Genomic DNA, 23,707 nt, shown 5'->3' on the forward strand with positions numbered 1-23,707 from the left:
CTCTCCAGCTTTCTGCATCTTCTTTTTGTTTTTAAAGTTTTCATTTTTACTTTTCAAGTTTATACATTTCATTAGTTCTGCAATCAATTTTCACGGGAGAAATGTTGGAGGGGATGGAATAGGACGTCCCTATTTTCATAGGAGAAATGTTGGAGGGGATGGAATAGGACGTCCCTATTGTCATGGGAGAAATGTTGGAGGGGATGGAATAGGACGTCCCTATTGTCATGGGAGAAATGTTGGAGGGGATGGAATAGGACGTCCCTATTGTCATGGGAGAAATGTTGGAGGGGATGGAATAGGACATCCCTATTTTCACAGGAGAAATGTTGGAGGGGATGGAATAGGACGTCCCTATTTTCATCAGAGAATTGTATTCAAATGTCTCCCCTCCTCAGGCTTCGATTCCAAAATCATGAAGAACTGTGGGAAAATCAAGCTGAAGAAAACAAAACTCAGCTATATGATGGATCGCTTGGTGCTACTGGTAATAATATTTGGCTGTCCCTCCTCGATATTTGTGTCTATCTCCTCAACCATGGGAGCTGGAAGTTTTGTTTTGTTTTGTTTTGTTTTCTCTTCTCTTATCTTCTCTTTTTTCTTTTTTTCTTTTGGCAAATAATAATCATAAATGAATAAGAATAAAAATGTGCACCACACCACTGAGACCATTCTGTTGTAACTATCCAACGTCCCAAAATTTCAACACCTCTTGCAATGGTTTGACCCCTTTCCGTTTTAACAGTACAAATTCTACAAACACCCTCCATATCTCCTCAAAATCATTTCTCCTGCATATTCCCCATCTTACCTTAATGGCACATGTTAATTTATCATCAGTCGCTATAACCCACACCTTTTCGTACTATTCTTCCATTTTATATTCTGCTTGCCCTTTCCACTTCCTTAGTATAATAATTCGTGTGTCAATAAATTTGTGAGCAAGTCCTTCTTAGTCTGTGAACCTTTTACGCCATCGTGAATCGATAATAATCGTACCTCTGCACCTTTTGGTCAGCTTTAACCCAGCGATTGATGTCCTCTCCTTACAGGTAGGTAGCCGTTTTGGTCTGGGTCGAAGTAAAATAAAAAAATTCCTTCAGTAGCACCTTAAAGACCAACTAAGTTTTTATTTTGGTATGAGCTTTCGTGTGCACGCACACTTCTTCAGATACTTCAGATACTTCTGAAGAAGTGTGCATGCACACGAAAGCTCATACCAAAATAAAAACTTAGTTGGTCTTTAAGGTGCTACTGAAGGATGTTCTGCATGCAAAGCAGCTGCTCCGCTGCTGACTCACGACCCTTCCCTCTTTGGGCGTATTCCCTGGAGATAAAGAAAGATTACAGTCCTCGTGGTTCTGATTTAAATAGGAACATGCAGAGTCAGATTTATTTATTTATTTTAAAATAATTTTATTCATTTTATAAAAAGACACAGAAAAAATAAAACAAAAACATATTAATATATCATAACATAGGTGACTTTCTCCGACCCCCTCCATCTGATTTCACTAATCTAATCTTCTTTGGCAATCTATTGCCTCATATCTTAATTCCATAAAGCAACTTAAAATTTAACTTATATCCTAGATAATTTCCAAAAAGCCTATAGCTACTTCAATTGGCAATACAGTCATCCCTCGGGTTGTGTACTTGGCGGACCCAGAAGTGTTTATTTCCAGGTTTCTTTCTTTCTTTTTTAAGCAATTTATTAAATTTTCAAATAAACACATTAAACAATAACAAAACATTCAACAACAAACACAACAACACACAATAAACACAAATTTTCTCCTTTTAACATCTATTCAACTATCTCAAATTCCCTGTGCTCTGCCGAGCTTTGACTTCCCTCCCTCCCCTCATTTGGTTTTCTCATCCACTCTTGTCTCGCAGTTCCTTTACTCCCTCTACTTAAAGTCATTTCGTAGGATTTATTTCAGTCCTGCAAGTGTCTTTAAACTTCTACAGTTCCTCTCCATATAGTCCACAAATTTACTCCAGTCTTTTTGGAACCTTGCCTCTCCCTGGTTTCGGATCCTGCTAGTCAGTCTTGCTAATTCCGCATAGTCCATCATTTTCGTCTGCCACTCTTCAATCGTTGGTAACTCCTGAGTTTTCCACTTTTGGGCTAGCAAAGTCCTAACCGCGGTTGTCGCAAACATAAATAGTACTTGCTCTCCTTTTACAATCTCCTGTCCTATAAATCCTAATAAAAAAGCCTCTGGTTTTTGGGGAAAGGTGTATTTTAAAAACTTTTTCAGTTCATTATATATCATTTCCCAAAATCTTTTAATTTTTTTGCATGTCCACCACATATGATAAAATTCACCATCCTTCTCTTTACATTTCCAGCAAGTTTTACCACTCATCCTGTACATCTTAGCCAGTTTTACTGGTGTTAAATACCATCTATACATCATCTTCAAAACATTCTCTTTCAAGGCAGTACGTACATGCAGTAAACTTCAATGTTTGATTCCACAATTTCAACCATGCATCGTATTCAATATTATACCCAAAATCTTTTGCCCATTTTATCATCACATCTTTTGTCAATTCATCTTTCGTATACCATTCTAACAACAAATCATACATTTTTGACAACAATTTTGTTCTGCCTTCCAACAATTCTATTTGAAATTTGGACCTTTTATCTTCAAAACCTTTTTTTTTAATCATTTGTGAACACATCATTTACTTGGTGATATTGCAACCATCCAGTCAGAAGTTCTTTAATTTCGTCATAAGGTTTCAACTTCCATCCCTTTTCTGATTTCATCAATATCTCCTCGTAAGTGGCCCTCCTCCCCTCCATATTTATTTTTTTAACCGTTAACACCTCCACCGGTGAAATCCACCATGGGGTCTTTGTTTCTAACAGCAACGTTTATTTCCAGGTTTTGCCGCATGCGCTAAAGCGCTGCTCGGGTTGAGTGCTTTTCAGGGTACGAACAGCACCCCAGAACGGATTGGGTACTCAACCCGAGTTACCACTGTACCAAATATTACAATATTTTTTCAGATACAATTTAAATTTCCCCCAATCTTTCTCCGTCATCTCTTCTCCCTGATTGCGGAGTCTCCCAGTCAGTTCGGCAAGTTCCATGAAGTCCCTCATCTTCCTTTGCCATTCGTCTATTGTTGGTAACTCTTGACTCTTCCAGTTCTTAGCAAGTAGTAGCCTCACAGCCGTTGTGGCGTACAGAAAGAATGTAATACCCTTTTTGGGGATTTCCTTTCCCACGATTCCCAGTAAAAAGGCTTCTGGTCTCTTAATAAAAGTGTCTTTCAACACTTTTTCCATCTCATGCCGAGTCAGATTTAAGCTCAGTGTTGTCTACACTGTCCGGCAGCAGCTGCAAATCTTTCCAGGCAGCCCTACCTGGAAATGCCGGCGATAGAACGTGGGGCCTTCAGCATGCTCTCTTGCTGAGCTATGGGCCTCCCCATTTCAAAGGGGTCAGGCCTTGCAGCAGCCTTCCCCCTAACCTGTTGTTGTTTAGTCGTTTAGTCGTGTCCGACTCTTCGTGACCCCATGGACCATAGCACGCCAGGCACTCCTGTCTTGCACTGCCTCCCGCAGTTTGGTCAAACTCATGTTCGTAGCTTCAAGAACACTGTCCAACCATCTCGTCCTCTGTCGTCCCCTTCTCCTAGTGCCCTCCATCTTTCCCAACATCAGGGTCTTTTCCAGGGAGTCTTCTCTTCTCATGAGGTGGCCAAAGTATTGGAGCCTCAGCTTCAGGATGGAGAGGTTTGATCTTTTTGCAGTCCATGGGACTCTCAAGAGTCTCCTCCAGCACCATAATTCAAAAGCATCAATTCTTCGGCGATCAGCCTTCTTTATAGTCCAGCTCTCACTTCCATACATCACTACTGGGAAAACCATAGCTTTAACTATACGGACCTTTGTCGGCAAGGTGATGTCTCTGCTTTTTAAGATGCTGCCTAGGTTTGTCATTGCTTTTCTCCCAAGAAGCAGGCGTCTTTTAATTTCGTGACTGCTGTCACCATCTGCAGTGATCAAGGAGCCCAAGAAAGTAAAATCTCTCACTGCCTCCATTTCTTCCCCTTCTATTTGCCAGGAGGTGATGGGACCAGTGGCCATGATCTTGGTTTTTTTGATGTTGAGCTTCAGACCACATTTTGCGCTCTCCTCTTTCACCCTCAATAAAAGGTTCTTTAATTCCTCATCACTTTCTGCCATCAAGGTTGTGTCATCTGCATATCTGAGGTTGTTGACAATAATCATCTTATTATTAACCCACCCATCTGACTGGGTTGCCCCAGCCACTATGGGCAGTTCCTGACATATATAAACACATAATATAGCATTAAACGTTATCCAGGGCTTACTTCAGATGTCTTCTAAAGGTTGCATAGTTACTTATTTCCTTGGCTCGGGGGTCGCATAACTCCATTTCTCCCATGAAAATAGGAACATCCTATTCCATCCCTTCCAACATTTCTCCCGTGAATATAGGGATGTCCTATTCCAGGCATAAGCAACCTTGGCTCTCCAGATGTCTTGGAACTGCAACTCCCATGATCCGTAGCTAACAAGGCCAGTGGTCAGGGATCATGGGAGTTGTAGTTCCAAAACATCTGGAAAGCCAAGGTTGCCTATGCCTGTCCTATTCCATCTCCTCCAACATTTCTCCCATGAAAATAGGGACATCCTAAGGAAAACAGGGTCACTGGTAGACTCATAATCTGGAGAACCGGGTTCGCGTCTCCGCACCTCCACATGCAGCTGCTGGGTGACCTTGGTCTAGTCACACTTCTCTGAAGTCTCTCAGTCCCACTCACCTCACAGAGTGTTTGTTGTGGGGGAGGAAGGGAAAGGAGAATGTTAGCCGCTTTGAGACTCCTTCGGGTAGTGATAAAGCGGGATATCAAATCCAAACTCTTATTCTTCTTCATTCCGGGATCAAATCGGAAACTGGGACGACTTCTGTAAATCCGGGACTGCCCCAGGAAAACAGGGACACTTGTAGGGTCTGGAGTTGGGAGTGACTGGTCCAGAGTCTTCTCCCCACGAAGGGCTGACCCTTCTGCGCTTCTCTCTGCAGATAACCACCTCACTCATCCTCATCTCCTTCGGCCTGGCGGTTGGCTCCGGAGTCTGTGCCGAGAAGTTCCGGGAACAGCATGGCTACCTCTTTGCTTTCTACAGCACCACGAGCTCCATCCAATATGCCTTCTTTGCCTTCTGGGGCTTCCTCATTCTCCTCAGCCTCGTCATCCCCATGTCTATGCTCATCACGTAAGTCAGCGGCCCCCTCCTCTTCCTCGGGCGGCTGTGATCGGGGAGGCACGAGAGGACTGTGTCTCAGCATGGACTGCCTTCCTGACTGGATAGGGTCAGCCAACAAGGACAATGAGGCTTGGGCTATATGCATAGCTGTCAAGTCTCCCGTTTTCCCCGGGAAAACCCCCTTTTTACTTACCTTTTCCTGGTGGTCCCCCGTATCACTTCGTCTCCTGTTTTTCTCCGTTATTTTCTCCTGCCGGCGGCCATTTTTTTTCTTTTCAATTTGCCCTTCTATGGGCACCAAAAATGGCCGCCGCCGGCTTCAAAAGTCGCATCTACGCATGTCCGGAAGTGCATAGACGTAACTTCCGGTGTTGGCGGCAGCCATTTTTGGTGCCCATAGATGGGCGAAGCGACACTGGAAGTTGCGTCGGTGCACTTCCTGACATGCGTACAAATGACTTTCGAAGCCGGCGGCAGCCATTTTTGGTGCCCATAGAAGGGCAAAGCGACACCGGAAGTTACATCGACGCAACTTCCGGTGTCAAATGGCTGCCGGTCCCGGATTCTGCCATCCAGAACTTGGAAGGTAAGGCTATAATGCCCCTGGAGACTCCTTCCAGCTTTACGATTCCATTTTATACCACTTTTCCAGGAGGTATCACATTCCTCGTTGGCTAACTCTTTAGTCAATCGCAGCAACATCCCCACAGACTGAAGGGCAGTACAGGGACTGAGTTGTGCAACATCCCCTCCAATGTTTCTCCTATGAAAATAGGGACGTCCTATTCCATCCCCTCCAACATTTCTCCCATGAAAATAGGGACGTCCTATTCCATCCCCTCCAACGTTTCTCCCATGAAAATAGGGACGTCCTATTCCATCCCCTCCAATGTTTCTCCCATGAAAATAGGGACGTCCTATTCCATCCCCTCCAACGTTTCTCCCCTGAAAATAGGGACGTCCTATTCCATCCCCTCCAACATTTCTCCCATGACAATAGGGATGTCCTATTCCATCCCCTCCAACATTTCTCCTCTGAAAATAGGGACGTCCTATTCCTTCCCCTCCAACGTTTCTCCCATGAAAATAGGGACGTCACGCAGCCAGTCTGGGTGGCTCCCAACAGAATATTAAAACATCAAACATTAAACATTAAACACTTCCCTAAACAGGGCTGCCTTCAGATGTCTTCTAAAAGTCAGATAGTTGTTTATTTCCTTGACATCTGGTGGGAGGGCGCCACCACCAAGAAGGCCCTCTGCCTGGTTCCCTTTAACTTCGCTTCTTTGCAGTGAGAGAACTGCCAGAAGGCCGTGGGATCCGAGTGGCAACAGGGACAACAGGATGCTGCATTTAGACAGGCCCTGGGCCTGATTGTAGAATCGTAGAATTGTAGAGTTGGAAATGGACCCCAAGGTTCAAAGCACCCATGTGACCGTCCAAACCTCTGCTTTGAAACCTCCGAGGAAGGAGAGTCCACAACCTAGGGGGACCATTGTACAAGCCACAAAAGTCTTCTTTGCCTGTTCAGTGATTGTGTATTTGTTCTCCCCGGCGCAGGTTCGAATTCATATACCTGGTCAACAGTTGTTTCATCAACTGGGATAGGGAGATGTACTGCGCCCCGAAGGACATGCCAGCCAAAGCCCGGAGCACCAGTCTGAATGACCAGCTGGGGCAGATAGAATATGTCTTCTCGGATAAGACGGGGACTTTGACCCAGAACATCATGACCTTCAAGAAATGTTGCATCAATGGCGTGATATACGGTAAAGTCCCCTTGGGATCCCACTGGGATCTAGGAAGAAGTTCCTAAATCCCCTCCCACATTTCTGTCTAGGCAACCTTCAGAATGGGCAGGGCAATAAATGTATTTTTCTAACCTTTTGTGCGCCGGGGTAGCTTTTGCACACTTTTTTTTTTTTAAAAGTCATTTATTTGGTTCTTCAAATTAAAATTTTAAAGTCCAGCTTACAACTTAAAAACAAGATTCCAAGGAATCTCCCGGACTTTCCTCCCCCTCCCCTTTGTGGGTCCTATTGCGGATCATTTCCTCCTGCATCTTTCATAAAATCCAAAATCTTTTTACTTCTCCATTGTGCCTAAAATTCACCATTAAACTACAAGTGATATTCAAATTCTGCTAACCATTTTAACTGTTTTACAATGGTTTTTAAGATATTATAAATTTCCCCCCATTCCTTATTATTTCTGATTCTTCCGGTCATTTTAGCCATTTCAGCATTTTAATCCATCCACTTGATCTGCTATTCTCCTCTGGTCGGGACTTTATTTCCATCTCTGGGCCAATAACATCCTCGCAGCCGTGGTGTACATAAATAGTCTTTTCTGCTCCCTTGGGATTTCAGCACCTAGAATTCCTAAATTCGAGGGTAGTTTTTTTTTAAAAGAAAATGTTATTTTAAACATTTTCCCCCAACTCATTACATATCATCTCCCAAAATTCTTTTATTACCTTGCATTTCCACCACATATGTTAGAAGGTGCCTTCTTTTTCCTTACATTTCCAACATATATTTGACCCCGTTTTGTACATTTTTGCTAACGTACCAGGAGTTAAATACCGACGGCACTTCATTTTCATATAATTTTGTTTCAGCGTGTAACACGCTGTGAATTTTAAATCCCAGCTTTTTGTGCACTCACCCAGACAGTCCTCTCTTGTCTTCTATACGCGCATGTAAGAGGCACGAATGGAGTTCGAGCACATGCGTCCAGCCAGGAAAAAAAAGCACTTAGGGAGGGTGGGACTCAGGGCTAGCAGCGAGGGGGTGTGGCTTGTGTGGAGAGGGGCGTGGCCTGTGTGGAGTGGGTGTGGCCTGTGGGAGAATTCCAAGACTGGGTGGGTGAGACCTGGAGGAAAGGGCCAATAGGATAAGATTTAGCTTTAAACACACACCAAATCTAATTGATCCCCATCCCTACTCAGGGTAGACCCGTTGTTGCTAAGGTGCCAGAGTTACCTACCGTGTTTCTCCAAAAATAAGACACTGTCTTATAGTTATTTTTCCTCAAAAAAAAACACAGTGGCTTATTTTCAGGGGATGTCTTTTTTATTATTAAGTATGGTACAGTATCGGTAGGTTAAACTGCCTGCCACTATGGCTTATTTTTGGGGTATGGCTTATTTTTGGGGTGTGGCTTATTTTTGGGGTATGGCTTATTTTCGGAGAAGCACGGTAGGTCCATTATTGCAATGGGTCTTCTCTGAGTATAGAACTTAGTTGGTGGCAACTCGTTCATTTTTTGAGGCTAGAAAAGCGTCACAGTTAATCTCCCTTTGCTTTGTAAGACTTTTAATTTCTAAGGATTCGGCCATTAATATTTTCCCCACTCTCTTTCGGAAACATTTTCAGGTTCGCAGAGCAGCACCCAAGACAAGTCAATGGTAGGTTGTATATTCTTGCTGTAAATTACACGGGTTCCTCAACAGATCCGTTTTCTTCACACTTGCACGCCAAGCCAAGGTTTCTCATTCCATGGTTTATTAAAACCATGGTTTCACATGACGTGCGGGCCCAGCAGCTTAACCCTGGTTTGCTGTCAACAGTTTGCCAGATTTTGTTTGAACGTCATGCCCCAAACTACAAAGGCAGGAAGCAAGATTGGCTGGGAAGCAAACCCTGCTTACCCTGCTGTTTGCTAAACAAACCATGGCTCAGCATTATGTGCTAACCGGGCCATTGTAGCCACTTGAGAGAGGTCTGTGCACATGAGAGCTATTGACGTATTGGACTTCTATAAAGCGAGGGAGGGGGGAGAGAGACTTCTCTTACCCCGAGGCCCACGCAGTGGAAATGTTCTTCTCCGAAAGCTGGCTTACTAGCAGATACATTTTTGTGTGAGTGTCTGGAGGCGGTTGGAGGGTGGATGGCAGCTAACAGACCAAGGTTGAATCCTGACAAGACAGAAGTGCTGTTGGGGGGACAGGGGGTGGGCAGGCGTGGGGGACTCCCTGGTCCTGAATGGGGTCACTGTGCCCCTGAAGGACCAGGTGTGCAGCCTAGGAGTCATTTTGGACTCCCAGCTGTCCATGGAGGCGCAGGTCAATTCTGTGCCCAGGGCGGCTGTCTGCCAGCTTCATCTGGTACGCAGACTGAGACCCTACATGCCCGCAGACTGTCTCACCAGAGTGGTGCATGCTCTAGTTATCTCCCGTTTGGACTACTGCCATGCGCTCTATGTGGGGCTCTCTTTGTAGGTGACCCGCAAACTGCAACTAATCCAGAATGCGGCAGCTAGACTGGTGACTGGGAGCGGCTGCCGAGATCATATAACACCGGTCTTGAAAGACCTACATTGGCTCCCAGTATGTTTACAAGCACAATTCAAAGCGTTGGTGCTGACCTTGAAAGCCCTAAATGGCCCTGTATCCCTGAAGGAGCTTCTCCACCCCCATCGTCCATCCCGGACACTGAGGTCCAGCTCCAAGGGCCTTCTGGCGGTTCCCTCCCTGCGAGAAGCGAGGTTACAGGGAACCAGGCAGAGGGCCTTCTCGGTGGTGGCTCCCACCCTGTGGAACTCCCTCCCATCAGATGTCAAGGAAATAAACAACTATCTGACTTTTAGAAGACATCTGAAGGCAGCCCTGTTTAGGAAAGCTTTTAGTGTTTTGTCGTGTTTTTAATATATTCTGTTGGGAGCTGCCCAGAGTTGCTGGGGAAACCCAACCAGATTGGGTGGGGTATAAATGATAATAATAATATGTTGTTGTTGTTGTTGTTGTTGTTGACCTGTGTGTGTGTGAAGATGGAATCTGATGCTTTGCAGCCTTCCCCAGGGTTCTTCGTCATCTTTAACCTCTTAACTTCATTTCTCCCCCACCCCAGGAAACTGATTTGAAGTGGAACAAGTATTTGGATAGTAAGCTGGAGTTTTACGACCAGGAGCTCCTGGCAAACATCCGACGAAACGACGACCCCATGGTGAAGGAATTCATGCGGCTCCTTGCAATCTGCCACACCGTCATGGTCGAGGAGAAACAGAGTGAGTGGCTGCTTTTAACTAATATAAAAGTGTAATAAAGCAGCAAGCGTTTAAAACTTCCCTGAGCAGGGCGCCACCACCAAGAAGGCCCTGAAAAGATGAAAACACAAAGTTCAAAACAGTTTCAAGAAATGTATATCACTGGATTAAGGTGGGTATTGAAAAGCGTCATCAGTGATCGCTTGACCCCAATAGGTGCATTTTTATATTCATTGATAAGAGTGGGAAACTGTACCCAGTAGACCTGAAGGAGCGTCTCTGCCCCGGACACCGGGGTCCTCCTCCCGAGGGCCTTCTGGTGGTTCCCTCCCTGCAAGAAGTGAGGTTACAGGGAACCAGGCAGAGGGCCTTCTCGGTGGTGGTGCCCGCCCTGTGGAACGCCCTCCCGTCAGATGTCAAGGAGAGAAAGAACCATCTGACTTTTAGAAGACACTTGAAGGCAGCCCTGTTTAGGGAAGTTTTTAGTGTGTGATCTTTAATTGTGTTTTTAATATTATTCTGTTGGGAGCCGCCCAGAGTAGCTGGGGAAACCCAGCCAGATGGAACGGGGTATAAATAATAATAGTTATTGATGTTGTTGTTGTTGATATTATTACCGCAAAATCCAGAGGAGTTTGAATTTTGAAAGGACTGCTGCGTTTTGGTTCATTTAACATGTTGAAAAGTGCAAATTGGGGAGGTTTGCATTTAAAACAACAACAATCAGATTTCTTCCGCATCACTTGTAATGACGCACTTGAACTGCACCGACTGAGGTTTGTTCTCCAAAATCTCAGCTCTGCGTGGGAAGCTTGCGTTAAACCTGCAGCCTTCAAAAAGAAAAGTCTGTGGCTTCAAAGGTTAACAAGGGAAACTTGCTTAGATTGCTCCCCCACCCACCCCCCCAAAAAACCACCTTTCCCCTTTGATTTTTTTTATGTTGCACCTGGGTTTCTATGCAAGGGCATGAATGTTTTCTTTTCTTTTTTGCAAATGCCAAGTCACAAGCAACTTATGGATAGGAGAGAAATGCCATTTAAAGTTTGCATGATAATGAGAAACTTGCACTTCTCGAACCCAATCCGCAAATCAAAACTGAGCAATTATTTGAAATTCACAGTTCTCTGGAGTTTGCAAAAAGCAGTTCTGCAGCTGAGCGATGCATACAGGAATGCATGTACCGGTATTAGAAGGAAGATTCCACTTTAGACATGCATCTGTTTGTGAAGATCACTTTATTTGTTTAGTCCGTTTTTAGCAGCGGGTCGATTTGATCCGGTGGTCCTGAGATTCCTTGTGAAATTGGAACACAGCTCCCAGCCAGACTGCACGCTTCTCCCAGTTTTCTGGTGTATTCCCAGTGCACACACAGAATGTTTCACTTAAAACATAGTTACAAAGCATCTATTTTACTGGTGCACACTTTAAAAGGCATTGAAAGGTGTGCGTGTTTTCATGAGAATGTTTCACCTAAGCGTGCAAAGGATTTCTTTGCCGATCCCTCGTAGCCAAGTAATATTGCCTTCCATAAACACAGTGTTAACAATGAGTCCGTAAGTGACTGTGGAGGCCAATTCTGGATCCACACGTCCTTCCACAGTGGGGACATAGGTTTCCCAGTAGGAGTTGATCCCGGTGAGGGTTTGCCAAGCGTGCCTTCCTCTTAGCACTTTTCTCCCTTTTGTCCTGAGTTCGAGTGTCTTTAAAGCCCAGGACACCTTTGGTAAAGGCTGTTCTCCAATTGGAGCACTTGCAGGCCAGTGTTTCCCAGTTGTTGGTGTTTAAACTACATTTTTTTTAAAAATTGCCTGAATGCCAGCAAGGCTGAACCGGGGTGTAATTCCCTGCTCAGATCAACCCTAGTGTGAAATAACTCTAGGTGTATGAACGAGGGTCAGCAAGGCTGAAATGGGATGTAATAAGCGGCTTGCTCCATTCCCTTGCGGGAAGTAAAGAAAGTCATAGAATAATGAGGACTAGAAGCCTCTTTGAGGAAGTGCACATCTCTGAAGAAATGCTGGCTCTCGCTGGCTGTTGTTTCAGCTTCTCTGACACCTGAGCGGTGCTGTTATTCTTACTTGTCCATGACAATGCCCACAGGGCTCTGGATGGAAGCCACAAACCACAGATTGATAGTAGATACTAAGGATTTGTTTTGTTTTATTATTTTTTTAAAAAACCTTTTAATTATTGTACTCAGCCCAATGTAAGCAAATCCTTTCCTTGTCGAGCTAATTCCATTGCGTGACCCATTAAGTCGTTAACGGGAAGAAGGCAGGGCGACGCCTCTGCCTGGCAACGAGCTGGGATTTGGTCCCAGCGGCAGTGGAGAAAGGCATCTGTTTTGCAGCGAGAAGAGGAAATGTTTGCAGTTCATTTTACGGATACTACCCCTTTTGTTTCGGTTTTGAATGGCAATTCCGACGCAGTCTTCGTTGCTTTTGTAATGCAAAGTTCAGCAGAAACGTTGAACCAGGGGTTCCAACTTGGCCCCACAACCATGGGTTCCTGGGGCCCTGGATGCATGCATGGCCCTTGAGCCGAAGCTTGCGGGTGCCTGGCTCGTTCATGGGGAATTTTTGCAGGTGCTCAGGAACACAGGGAGCCAGCTTCTTCTCCTTCTTTGGCGATCCCTTGTAGCCGAGGAAGATTGTCTTCCATAAACACGGTTTTAACAATGAGTCTGTAAGTGACCATGGAGGCCAATTCTGGATCCACACGTCCTTCCACAGTGGAGTTATTGGTTTACAGGCGGGAGTTGATCCTGGTGATAGTTTGCCAGGAGTGCCTTCCTCTTAGCACGTTTCTCCCTTGCGTCCTGAGTTCGAGCATCTTCAAAGCCCAGGACACCCTTGGTCAAGGCTGTTCTCCAATTGGAGTGCTCGCAGGCCAGTGTTTCCCTGTTGTCAGTGTTTATGCTACATTTTTAAAGATTTGCCTTGAAAGTGTCTTTGAACCCTTTTTGTTGACCATCAGCATCACGCTTTCCATTCTTAAGTTTGGAATGGAGTAGTTACTTTGGAAGACGATAATCAGGCATCCACACGACATGACCAAAGTATCATTGCTTCGACACTGGTGATCTTTGCTTCTTCCTGTACACTGGCATTAGTTCGCCTGTCTTCCCAAGTGATGTGTAACATTTTTCGGAGATACCGTTGATGGAATCTTCCGAGGAGTTGGAGATGGCGTTTATAAGTGGTTCATATTTCAGAAGCATAAAATAACCAGCATCTATATGCTGAACAAGGGACCCAGGTGGCGCTGTGTGTTAAACCACTGAGCCTAGGGCTTGCTAATCAGAAGGTCAGCGGTTCGAATCCCTGTGACGGGGTGAGCTCCCGTTGCTTGGTCCCAGCTCCTGCCAACCTAGCAGTTAGAAAGCACGTCAAAATGCAAGTAGATAAATAGGAACCGCTACAGCGGGAAGGTAAACGGCGTTTCCATGTGCTGCTCTGGTTTGCCAGAAGTGGCTTTGTCATGCTGGCCACATGACCTGGAAGTTATACGCCAGCTCCCTCGGCCAATAATGCAAGATGAGCGCGCAACCCCAGAGTCGGTCACGACTGGACCTAATGGTCAGGGGTCCCTTTACCTTTACCTTTATATGCTGAACGCACAGTCTCTCTCTCTCTCTCTCTCCCACCCAAACTCCAAAGTCAACGTTTTTTTCTCTCTTGGTTTTTTTTAAAAATATATATATATTATTGCTCTATAGATGAGTTTGATTCTTACTGTATTTTACGTTAAAAAACATGGCAGATGAAGTTGATGGATTAAAATGCCAAAATGACTAAAAAGACTGGAGGAATCAGAAATCAGGAAGTTTAATAAGGAATGGGGGGAATGTATAACTTATCTTAAAGTCCTTTGTAAACTGTTAAAATTATTTGTAGGATTGGAATAGCACTTGTAGTTCAGTGGTGAATTTTGGATATAATGGAGATGTAAAATATTTGGATTATCATAAAAGGTGCAGGAGGAAATGATTCACTATAGGACCCAGAAAGGGGAGAAGGGAAGCCCAGGAGATTCTTTGGAATCTTGTTTTTTTTATGATGTATTTGTAAAACTTTAATTTGAAACCAAATAAATAAATTTATTTATTTTTTAAAAATAGACCAAGAAAATTGTGTATATAAGGAGCAAAAAATGTTGGCGGAATATTTGGAAAATAGCTGTAAACAAGTGAAAATGGTAGCAGGATTAAGCAGGATAAAGAAATATGATTTTTTTTGGGGGGGGATTAAACTAAATGGTTCTAGCAGAATATGCAGATATTATGGGAAAATTAAAAGAACCATGGAAGGGGAAGAAGGGAATTCGATGAATGGAGTATATTTCATGGTGGAAATGTATATTTGAAAACGTGTGTGTTTGTGTGTGTGTTTATACCGGTACATATACATATACACGTATATGTATATGTACATACACACACGGGTGGCACTGTGGTCTAAACCACAGAGCCTAGGGATTGCCGAACAGAAGGTCGGCGGTTCGAATCCCCTCAACAGGGTGAGCTCCCATTGGTCGGTCCCTGCTCCTGCCAAGCTAGCAGTTCGAAAGCACGTCAAAGTGCAAGTAGATAAATAGGTACCGCTCCGGCGGGAAGGTAAACGACATTTCTGTGCACTGCTCTGGTTCGCCAGAAGCTGTTTAGTCATGCTGGCCACATGACCTGGAAGCTGTACGCCGGCTCCTTCGGCTAGTAAAGCGAGATGAGTGCCGCAACCCCAGAGTCGTCCACGATTGGACCTAACGTTCAGGGGTCCCTTTACCTTACCTATAGATGTAAAAACCAACCAAAAACCAGAACAGATCCATTGGAATAAGTGGCTCTAAGATAGTTTTTATGTTGTAAAATTTCAATCTGAAAAACCAAAGAAATAATTTTTGGGTGTGTGTGTTTGTAAAAAAGAAGGAGAAGAAAGATGTCATCCAGCCTCAAGGATTTGTGATCAATCTGGACAAAAGGGGCTGGAATGATTCTCCCGATGACCCTCTGCTCTCCTCCCTCCCCATTTCTCATAGATCAGCTGGTCTACCAAGCAGCTTCGCCGGACGAGGAAGCCCTGGTGACCGCGGCCAGGAACCTGGGCTACGTCTTCCTCTCTCGAACGCAGGACACGGTCACCATCAGCGAGCTTGGGGTGGAGAGAACCTACAAAGTGTTGGCCCTTCTGGACTTCAACAGCGTCCGCAAACGGATGTCCATCGTGGGTGAGTGTGTTCTGGGCCCATAATCATAGAATCGTAGAGTTGGAAAAGGGGACCCTGAAAATCATCTGCAGGAATCTGCCGCTGTCCCATAGGGAAATCCAAACTTGTGATCACAGGGTCCTTGACATCTGACGGTAGGGCGTTCCACAGGGCGGGTGCCACCACTGAGGAGGCCCCGTGCCTGGTTGCCTGTAACCTCATTTCTCACAGGGAGGGAACCGTCAGAAGGCCCTTGGAGCTGGACCTCAGTGTCCGGGATGAACAATGGGGGTGGAGACGCTTCTTCAGGTCTGCTGGGCTGAGGCCGTTTAGGGCTTTCAAGGTCAGCACCAACACTTTGAATTGTGCTTGGAAACCAAATTGGGAGGGGTGGCTAATACCCCAGAGGACAGGATCACACTTCAAAATGACCTTAACAGATTAGACAACTGGGCCAAAGCAAACAAGATGAATTTTAACAGGGAGAAATGTAAAGTACTACACTTGGGCAAAAAAAATGAAAGGCACAAATACAGGATGGGTTACACCTGGCTTGAGAGCAGTACATGTGAAAAGGATCTAGGAGTCTTGGTAGACCACAAGCTTGACATGAGTCAGCTGTGTGATGCAGCAGCTAAAAAAGCCAATGCAATTCTGGCCTGCATCAATAGGAGTATAGCATCTAGATCAAGGGAAGTAATAGTACCACTGTATTCTGCTCTGGTCAGACCTCACCTGGACTACTGTGTCCAGTTCTGGGCACCACAGTTCAAGAAGGATACTGACAAGCTGGAACGTGTCCAGAAGAGGGCAACCAAAATGGTCAAAGGCCTGGAAACGATGCTTTATGAGGAACGGCTTAGGGAGCTGGGTATGTTTAGCCTGGAGAAGAGAAGGTTAAGGGGTGATATGATAGCCATGTTCAAATATATAAAAGGATGTCATATAGAGGAGGGAGAATGGTTGTTTTCTGCTGCTCCAGAGAAGCGGACACGGAGCAATGGATTCAAGCTACAAGAAAGAAGATTCCACCTAAACATTAGGAAGAACTTCCTGACAGTAAGAGCTGTTCAGCAGTGGAATTTGCTACCTAGGAGTGTGGTGGAGTCTCCTTCTTTGGAGGTCTTTAAGCAGAGGCTTGACAGGCATATGTCAGGAATGCTTTGATGGTCTTTCCTGCTTGGCAGGGGGTTGGACTGGATGGCCCTTGTGGTCTCTTCCAACTCTACGATTCTATGATTCTACGTCCTGGGAGCCAATGTGGGTCTTTCAGGACCGGTGTTATGCGGTCTCGGCGGCCGCTCCCAGTCACCAGTCTAGCTGCCGCATTTTGGATTAGTTGCAGTTTCCGTGTCACCTTCCAAGGTAGCCCCACGTAGAGCGTATGGCAGTAGTCCAAGTGCATTTTCAGGGGTGGGAAACTTCATCCTCCCAGATGCTATCAGACTAACAACTCCCATCAGCCTTAATGGTCAGGGATGATAGGAGTTGGGGTCCAAGAACACCTGGGACAGTCAGAGGTTTCTCACCTTTGTTAAACAGACAATGCCTCTCTCATCTCTCTCTCTCTCTCTCTCTCTCTCTCTCTCTCTCTCTCTCTCTCTCTCTCTCTCTCTCTCTCTCTCATGTTAAGGGTCTTTTGTTTCTCCCCCCACCCCACAGTGCGGGACCCTGAAGGCCGTATCAAGCTTTACACCAAAGGGGCGGACACTGTGATCCTGGAGAGACTCCACAAAGACCGTGCGACTGAAGGATGCACCGTCAAGGCTCTGGATGTAAGTCTTGCGCCGGGGTTCGGAAGCAGGTGGAAGCTGGGGGTGACTTAGCGGTCAGAGTGTCAGACTAAAATCTGGACAGCCAGGGTTCGAATCCCCGCTCAGCCACGAAGCTCGCTGGGTGACCTCAGGCAAGTCAAATCCCTCTCCCTCGCAAATTTGTGAGGATAAAATAGGGAGGCGGAGATCTCCGTACGCGGCCTTGAGCTCCTCAAAGGAATGTAAATGTAAAAATAAATCCATCCACAGACTCGTAGCCGATGGACGAGGCTGTTTATTTGAGGGGGAAACGAATCATGGCCACCAGAATTCCACCTGCCCTAAATTGAAATATTGAAGTGAGCTTAGTTCCTTCCCGCAAAGCTAAAGTAAGATTCTAGTCCTCATAGTGGTGACTAAAGGGCTTATTTAGTAGGAAGGTGCCTTTTACAGAGTCTGACCACTGGTCCATCTAGTTCAATATTGTTGATACTGGCTGGCAGCTGGCTGCTCTTCAGGATTTTAGACAGGGAAATTTCCCAGTCCTAGCAACTTCCAACGAAAGATTATAAATACATTAAAACATCAAACATTAAAAACTTCCCTAAACAGGGCTGCCTTCAGATGTCTTCTAAAAGTCAGGTAGTTGCTTATTTCCTTGACGTCTGAAGGGAGGGCATTCTGGATTAGTTGCAGTTTCCGGGGCACCTTCAAAGGTAGCCCCACATAGAGCACATTGCAGTAGCCCAAGCGGGAGATAACCAGAGCATGCACCACTCTGGCCAGACAGTCTGCGGGAAGGGAGGGTCTCATCCTGCGTACCAGATGGAGCTGGCCTACAGCCGCCCTGGACACAGAACTGACCTGTGCCTCCATGGACGGCTGTGAGTCCAAAATGACTCCCAGCTATGCCACGCTGCCCCCTTCTGCAGAAATCCGTCTTCCCAGCAGTCTCCTCCGCTTTCGCCTCTCCTAGACTTTTGCCGCCGAGACCCTGAGGACTCTGTGCGTGGCGATGAAAGATGTGGACGAGAGCGAGTATTCCCTGTGGAGTAAGAAACATCATGCTGCCAGCATCTTGCTGCAGGATCGTGCCCAAGAACTGGACAAGGTTTACGAGGAGATTGAGAAGGATCTCAGGGTAGGAGCTCCTTTAAGATAAGATAAGATAAGATAAGATAAGATAAGATATCTTTATTGTCATTGTCCCCTTGCGGGAACAACGAAAATACTCGGTTGCTACATCCACTCAGATAAAGCATTCCGCATAATCCAAAATTACAAAACCTAATTAAAATCAGTAAATATAATACAAATAACAAGTAAAATAAGATGACTTCAAAGTCCAGGCTTTCCATTTAAGGCCAAAATCGCTCTAGAGAAGAAACTGTTCCTGAGACGGCTCATTCTTGCCTGCATAGTTCTATATCTCCGTCCCGATGGCAGGAGCTGAAAGAAATGGTGACCAGGGTGCGTTGGATCTCTTGATATGTCTAGTGCTTTTCTATGGCACCTGGTGGTATAGATTTGTTCTAAGGTGGTGAGTGAGCAGCCAATAATGCTCTCTGCTGTTTTAATAATTCTACACAGCCCTGCTCTGTCCTGAGAAGTACAGCTTCCGTACCACACACATAAACCGTACGTGAGCACGCTCTGTATGGCACAGTGATAGAAGGCAAGCAGCAGCTTTTGTGGAAGATGGTTTTTCCTTAAAATTCTCAAAAAATACAGTCTCTGCTGCACCTTCTTCACATAAAAGTTGTTGAGCTTTTCTTTTGGCCAAAGTTGTTGAGCTTCCCCCCCCTTTTTTGCAAAATCTCTTCCCCCCCTCCCCAAAAAATAAGTTTTTGGAGCAATTTTTTAGGAAATTTGCCCCCAAACAATCAACACTTCCAGTTTGGGCTGCCTGGGTTTCCCCCCCGACAGTTGAACTGATTTTTGAAAATTCAGCCCAGACGAATCCTAGATGTTTCTGGGAAATTCCAGACATATGGCAGCCCCTATAATATAAATAAAAACCAGAACGATCTAATAATCTCCCCTCCCCAATGCATTTTAGAAGGGCATTGGATGCCAATCATGTCCATCAGGTCCAGTCGTGTCCAACTCTGGGGTTGTGGCGCTCATCTCGCTCTATAGGCCGAGGGAGCCGGCGTTTGTCCGCAGACAGCTTCTAGATCATGTGGCCAGCATGACAAAGCTGCTTCTGGCAAACCAGAGCAGCGCACAGAAATGCTGTTTACCTTCCCGCTATTTATCTACTTGCACTTTGATGTGCTTTTGAACTGCTAGGTGGGCAGGAGCTGGGACTGAGCAACGGGAGCTCACCCCGTTGCAGGGATTCGAACCGCCGACCTTCTGATCAGCAAGCCCTAGACTCTGTGGTTTAACCCACAGCGCCACCTGGGTCCCTCACCCACCTGGGTCCCTGTACTGAACTATAAAATAAAGAAGACAGTATTGTAGATGATAAAAATAAAAATTAATTTTTTATTACCTACACTAATGATAGTCATTGTTTGCTTTTATCCATTTCCGCAGTCACACAATCAATCAATCAATCAGTAGCTGAACTGGGTTCCACACAGTCACAAAAACAAGTTAATCAAAAAAGCCTCAAAAACCAAAACGCAAAATAAAGAGCAAAAACAAAAGCGCCAAACTTAATCCGTTCAGGGAGCCCGTTTGACTTCCGAAATGTTCAGAAACCGAGGTGCAGCTACTTATTGGCACAGGCCCCCCCTGGAAACAATAGCCGACAGCCGCGTTGGATGTTCGGCTTCCGAAAAACGTTCGAAAACCGGAACACTTACTTATGGGTTTTCGGCATTTGAGAACCAAGGCGTATGAGAACCAAGGTACCACTGTACTCAGAAAAATAGACAAAGCGATTTGTTGCTGTTGTTGTTGAGTTGTTTAGTCATGTCCGACTCTTCGTGACCCCCTGGACCAGAGCATGCCAGGCACTCCTGTCTTCCACTGCCTCCCGCAGTTTGGTCAAACTCATGTTCGTAGCTTCGAGAACACCGTAACTTCGAGACAAAGCGATACTCAGCCACTAATTAACAAATAAAGGAAAATAAAGGATACCCCAACCTCCCCCTGGTCCCAAAACCCATTCACGTCAAGCCAACAATTTCCCCCCTTCAACCTCCCTCCCCCAGAAGTCTGGTGTCAAGATTAGTTGGTGGGGGGGGGGGGTCCACAGAGGGTCAAGTCAGGAGGGAGGCAGGAGCAAAGCGAAGTCGGATGATGGCAGCCAACCCGGCTACTTCTCTCCTGAAACTTCTGATGTTCCGTATTTTGTCCCACACCCTCCTGTTGGAGTCTGGTATTACGAGCGAGGAAGGATCTGGGGGGCGAAAGCCTTCTGGGTTAGCTAGAGTTCCATCATTGCCTCGCCTTGGTCTTCCTCTCTCAGCTCCTGGGGGCCACAGCTATCGAGGACAAACTGCAAGACGGGGTTCCCGAAACCATCCAGCTTCTCAAAAGGGGAGACATCAAAGTGTGGGTGTTGACGGGAGACAAGCAAGGTAAGGAATACGTGGAGACCGGGGGAGGGGGACCATCCCACCAACCTCCACCTGCCCTCAGCCAGCCCCACACCTGCCTGCCTTTACCACCCTTCTTTGGCGATCCCTCATAGCCGAATAAGATTGTCTTCCATGAACAAAGTTCTCAAAAGTGAGTCCGTAAGTGACTGTGGAGGCCAATTCTGGATCCACACGTCCTTCCGTCCTTTTGGTCTTGTGTCTCAACTCCTTCCCTGGCTGCCCTCTGCTGGCTGGTATTCCTTCCTTCCCTTTCTGTTCCACACCCAGCGCTGCTTCTTTTTCTTTGGCGATCCCTCGTAGCCGAGTAATATGGTCTTCCATAAGCACGGTTTTAACAATGAGTCTTTAAGTGGCTGTGGAGGCCAATTCTGGATCCACACGTCCTTCCACAATGGGGGCATTGGTTTCCGGGTGGGAGTTGATCCCGGGGAGGGTTTGCCAAGCGCGCCTTCCTCTTAGCATGTTTCTCCCTTGCGTCCTGAGTTCGAGCGTCTTCAAAGCCCAGGACACCCTTGGTCAAGGCTGCTCTCCAACTGGAGCGCTCGCAGGCCAGTGTTTCCCAGTTGTCGGTGTTTAAACTACATTTTTTTAAAAATTGCCTGAATGCCAGCAAGGCTGAACCAGGGTGTAATTCCCTGCTCAGATCAACCCTAGTGTGAAATAACTCTAGGTCTATGAACGAGGGTCAGCCAGGCTGACATGGGATGTAAGGGGCGGCTCCGTCCATTCCCTTGCGGGAAGTAAAGAAAGTCATAGAATAATGAGGGCTAGAAGCCTCTTTGAGGAAGTGCACGTCTATGAAGAAATGCTGGCTCTCGCTGGCTGTTGTTTCAGCTTCTCTGACACCTGAGCGGTGCTGTCAGCCCAGTAGACCTGAATGAGCGTCTGCACCCCGAACACCGGGGTCCAGCTCCGAGGGCCTTCTGGCGGTTCCCTCCCTGGGAGAAGCCAGGTTACAGGGAACCAGGCAGAGGGCCTTCTCGGTGGTGGCGCCCGCCCTGTGGAACGCCCTCCCATCAGATGTCAAGGAAATAAACAACTACCTGACATTTAGAAGGCATCTGAAGGCAGCCCTGTTTAGGGAAGTTTTTAATGTTTAATGCCGTGTTATGTTTTTAATATTCTGTTGGGAGCTGCCCTGAGTGGCTGGGAAAGCCCAGCCAGATGGGCAGGGTATAAATAATAAATTATTATTATTATATGAATGCGGCCGTGGTTGTTGGCACATCTCATCAAAGCACCCTCGGCTCTTTTTTGCTCTTTCCTTGTGTTTACAGAGACTGCCGTCAATATTGGCTTTGCCTGTCGACTTCTCTCAGACGATATGACTATTCTGGAGGAGAGCGAAATCAGGTATGGGTATCGGACGAGCTCTAGGTTTGGGGCTCTGTGGTGAGAGAACCCCCAGCAGAGATTTAAAATCACAAAACATGCAGTGGAAATGCAGCCTTAAAATTTGTCCTCTTTTCCACAGTTTCCCACTTCTCCTAGCATATATATACAGTATATGTATGACACGTTTGGTTAGTTAAATAAGATGATCATAGAATTCTAGAGTTGGAAGGGACCCCAAGGGTCATCTAGTCCATCTAGTCCAACCCCCCTGCAATGCAGGAATCTCAGCTAAACCTCCAAGGAAGGGAGACCGTTCCACCATTGAACGGCTCTAACTGTCAGAAAGTTCTTCCTGATGTTGAGTCTTGTAACTTGAACCCATGGTTTACTTACAGGCGTTTCAAAGGTCAGACTCATGTGCTGTTCCACGCAGTGTTTGGGAAAAGTTGCACAGGCAGTAAAACTTGGCTTAGTTGCAAAGGGGTGGAAGTTCCTAAATTATTAGTACAGTGGAACTTCAGTTCCTGAATGCCTCTGATGCCATGTCGGCTACCAAACGCCGAAAAGCTGGAGGCAAATGCTTCCGTTTTTGAACGTTTTTCAGAATCTGAACATGCTATGCGGCTTCCGCTGAGTGCTAGAAGCTCTTGCAACCAATGGGAAGCCGCGCCTCGGTTTTTGAATGTTCTGGACGCCAAATGGGCTTCCGGAACGGATTCTCAAACTGATGTACCGCTATATAGGAACCCAAGGGAGGCTTGTTAAAGCCATGCAGCTAAGCTTGGCCGCCTCACAGGTTGAGCTTCTCAGGTAGACAGAGGGATCAGGCTTGGCTACCTAGTCCCTCCCCAAGGGAGCTAAGCCTGGCAGGCCAGCTTACGCTATGTTATTAACCCCTTCATGCATTAATCAGGCTTAAGCATGTTGGTTATATGAGGCTGTGTGTCAGTGTCTCTGTTGTGGCCCTTCAACCACCCACCTTGTTTTGCAGTGAGATCCTGGAGCCAGGCTGGTATAGCAACAGCAGCCTAGCTAGCAGTGGAGAAAGCCTCTGCAAAGAAAAATCTTTCTTCTCCTTCCCGGCCTCCTTGATGCACGGCAAAAAAGCATTGGTGGTCACCGGAGACTTCCTGGTAAGATACATATTTTTGCTGGACTCCTCTTCCTTCCTTCCCAGACTTAAATTCTGGAAATGGAAAGTATTTTTTTCAGCCCATTCCACCCCATCCCACCAAATATCCTCCTGGCACTTTAGCCTCTTTCAAAGCCGACACACTGAACCAGCGCTTCTTTTCAGCCAGCGTATTTTTGACACCTCTCAGGTGGACGCCACTGCGGGCTGGAGATCCCCCTGCCCGCTTCCTGCCTTTACCTACTTCTGAGGAGCCCAAAACAAAGATTTCAAGTCAAAATGGAAGCTGGGCAAAGCGAGCGAGTCTACCCTTTTATTTAGATCTATGGCCCATGTTTTCGTTTGTTATTACAGCATGTATTTTTGTGGTTTTAAATTGTAAACTGCCCTTTGATCTTCGGATGAAGGGCGATGCAGGAATTGATTGATTGATTGAATGAGTTATATTCATCTCTGAGTGTCAATGTCCTTGTTTTGTATT

At 46.0% G+C, this 23,707-nt stretch overlaps 1 protein-coding gene across 2 annotated transcripts in view; it reads left to right on the top strand.

Moving 5' to 3' along the window:
* The window catches only part of ATP8B3 (ATPase phospholipid transporting 8B3), an 82,980-nt gene that overhangs the window by 43,764 nt on the left and 15,509 nt on the right, over nt 1-23,707 (top strand). For both annotated transcript variants that reach the window (XM_060275298.2, XM_088673074.1), the window contains exons 11-21: nt 399-487; nt 5,079-5,272; nt 6,824-7,032; nt 8,641-8,672; nt 10,114-10,270; nt 15,284-15,472; nt 17,114-17,226; nt 18,182-18,346; nt 20,627-20,738; nt 22,037-22,112; nt 23,086-23,227. In XM_060275298.2, the coding sequence (XP_060131281.1) occupies nt 399-487; nt 5,079-5,272; nt 6,824-7,032; nt 8,641-8,672; nt 10,114-10,270; nt 15,284-15,472; nt 17,114-17,226; nt 18,182-18,346; nt 20,627-20,738; nt 22,037-22,112; nt 23,086-23,227 (1,478 nt within the window). The remainder of the gene's footprint in view (nt 1-398; nt 488-5,078; nt 5,273-6,823; nt 7,033-8,640; nt 8,673-10,113; nt 10,271-15,283; nt 15,473-17,113; nt 17,227-18,181; nt 18,347-20,626; nt 20,739-22,036; nt 22,113-23,085; nt 23,228-23,707) is intronic.

Source organism: Zootoca vivipara, chromosome 6 (assembly GCF_965207765.1).
Source record: "Zootoca vivipara chromosome 6, rZooViv2.hap1.1, whole genome shotgun sequence".
In the NCBI taxonomy this organism is placed as follows: Eukaryota; Metazoa; Chordata; class Lepidosauria; order Squamata; family Lacertidae; genus Zootoca; species Zootoca vivipara.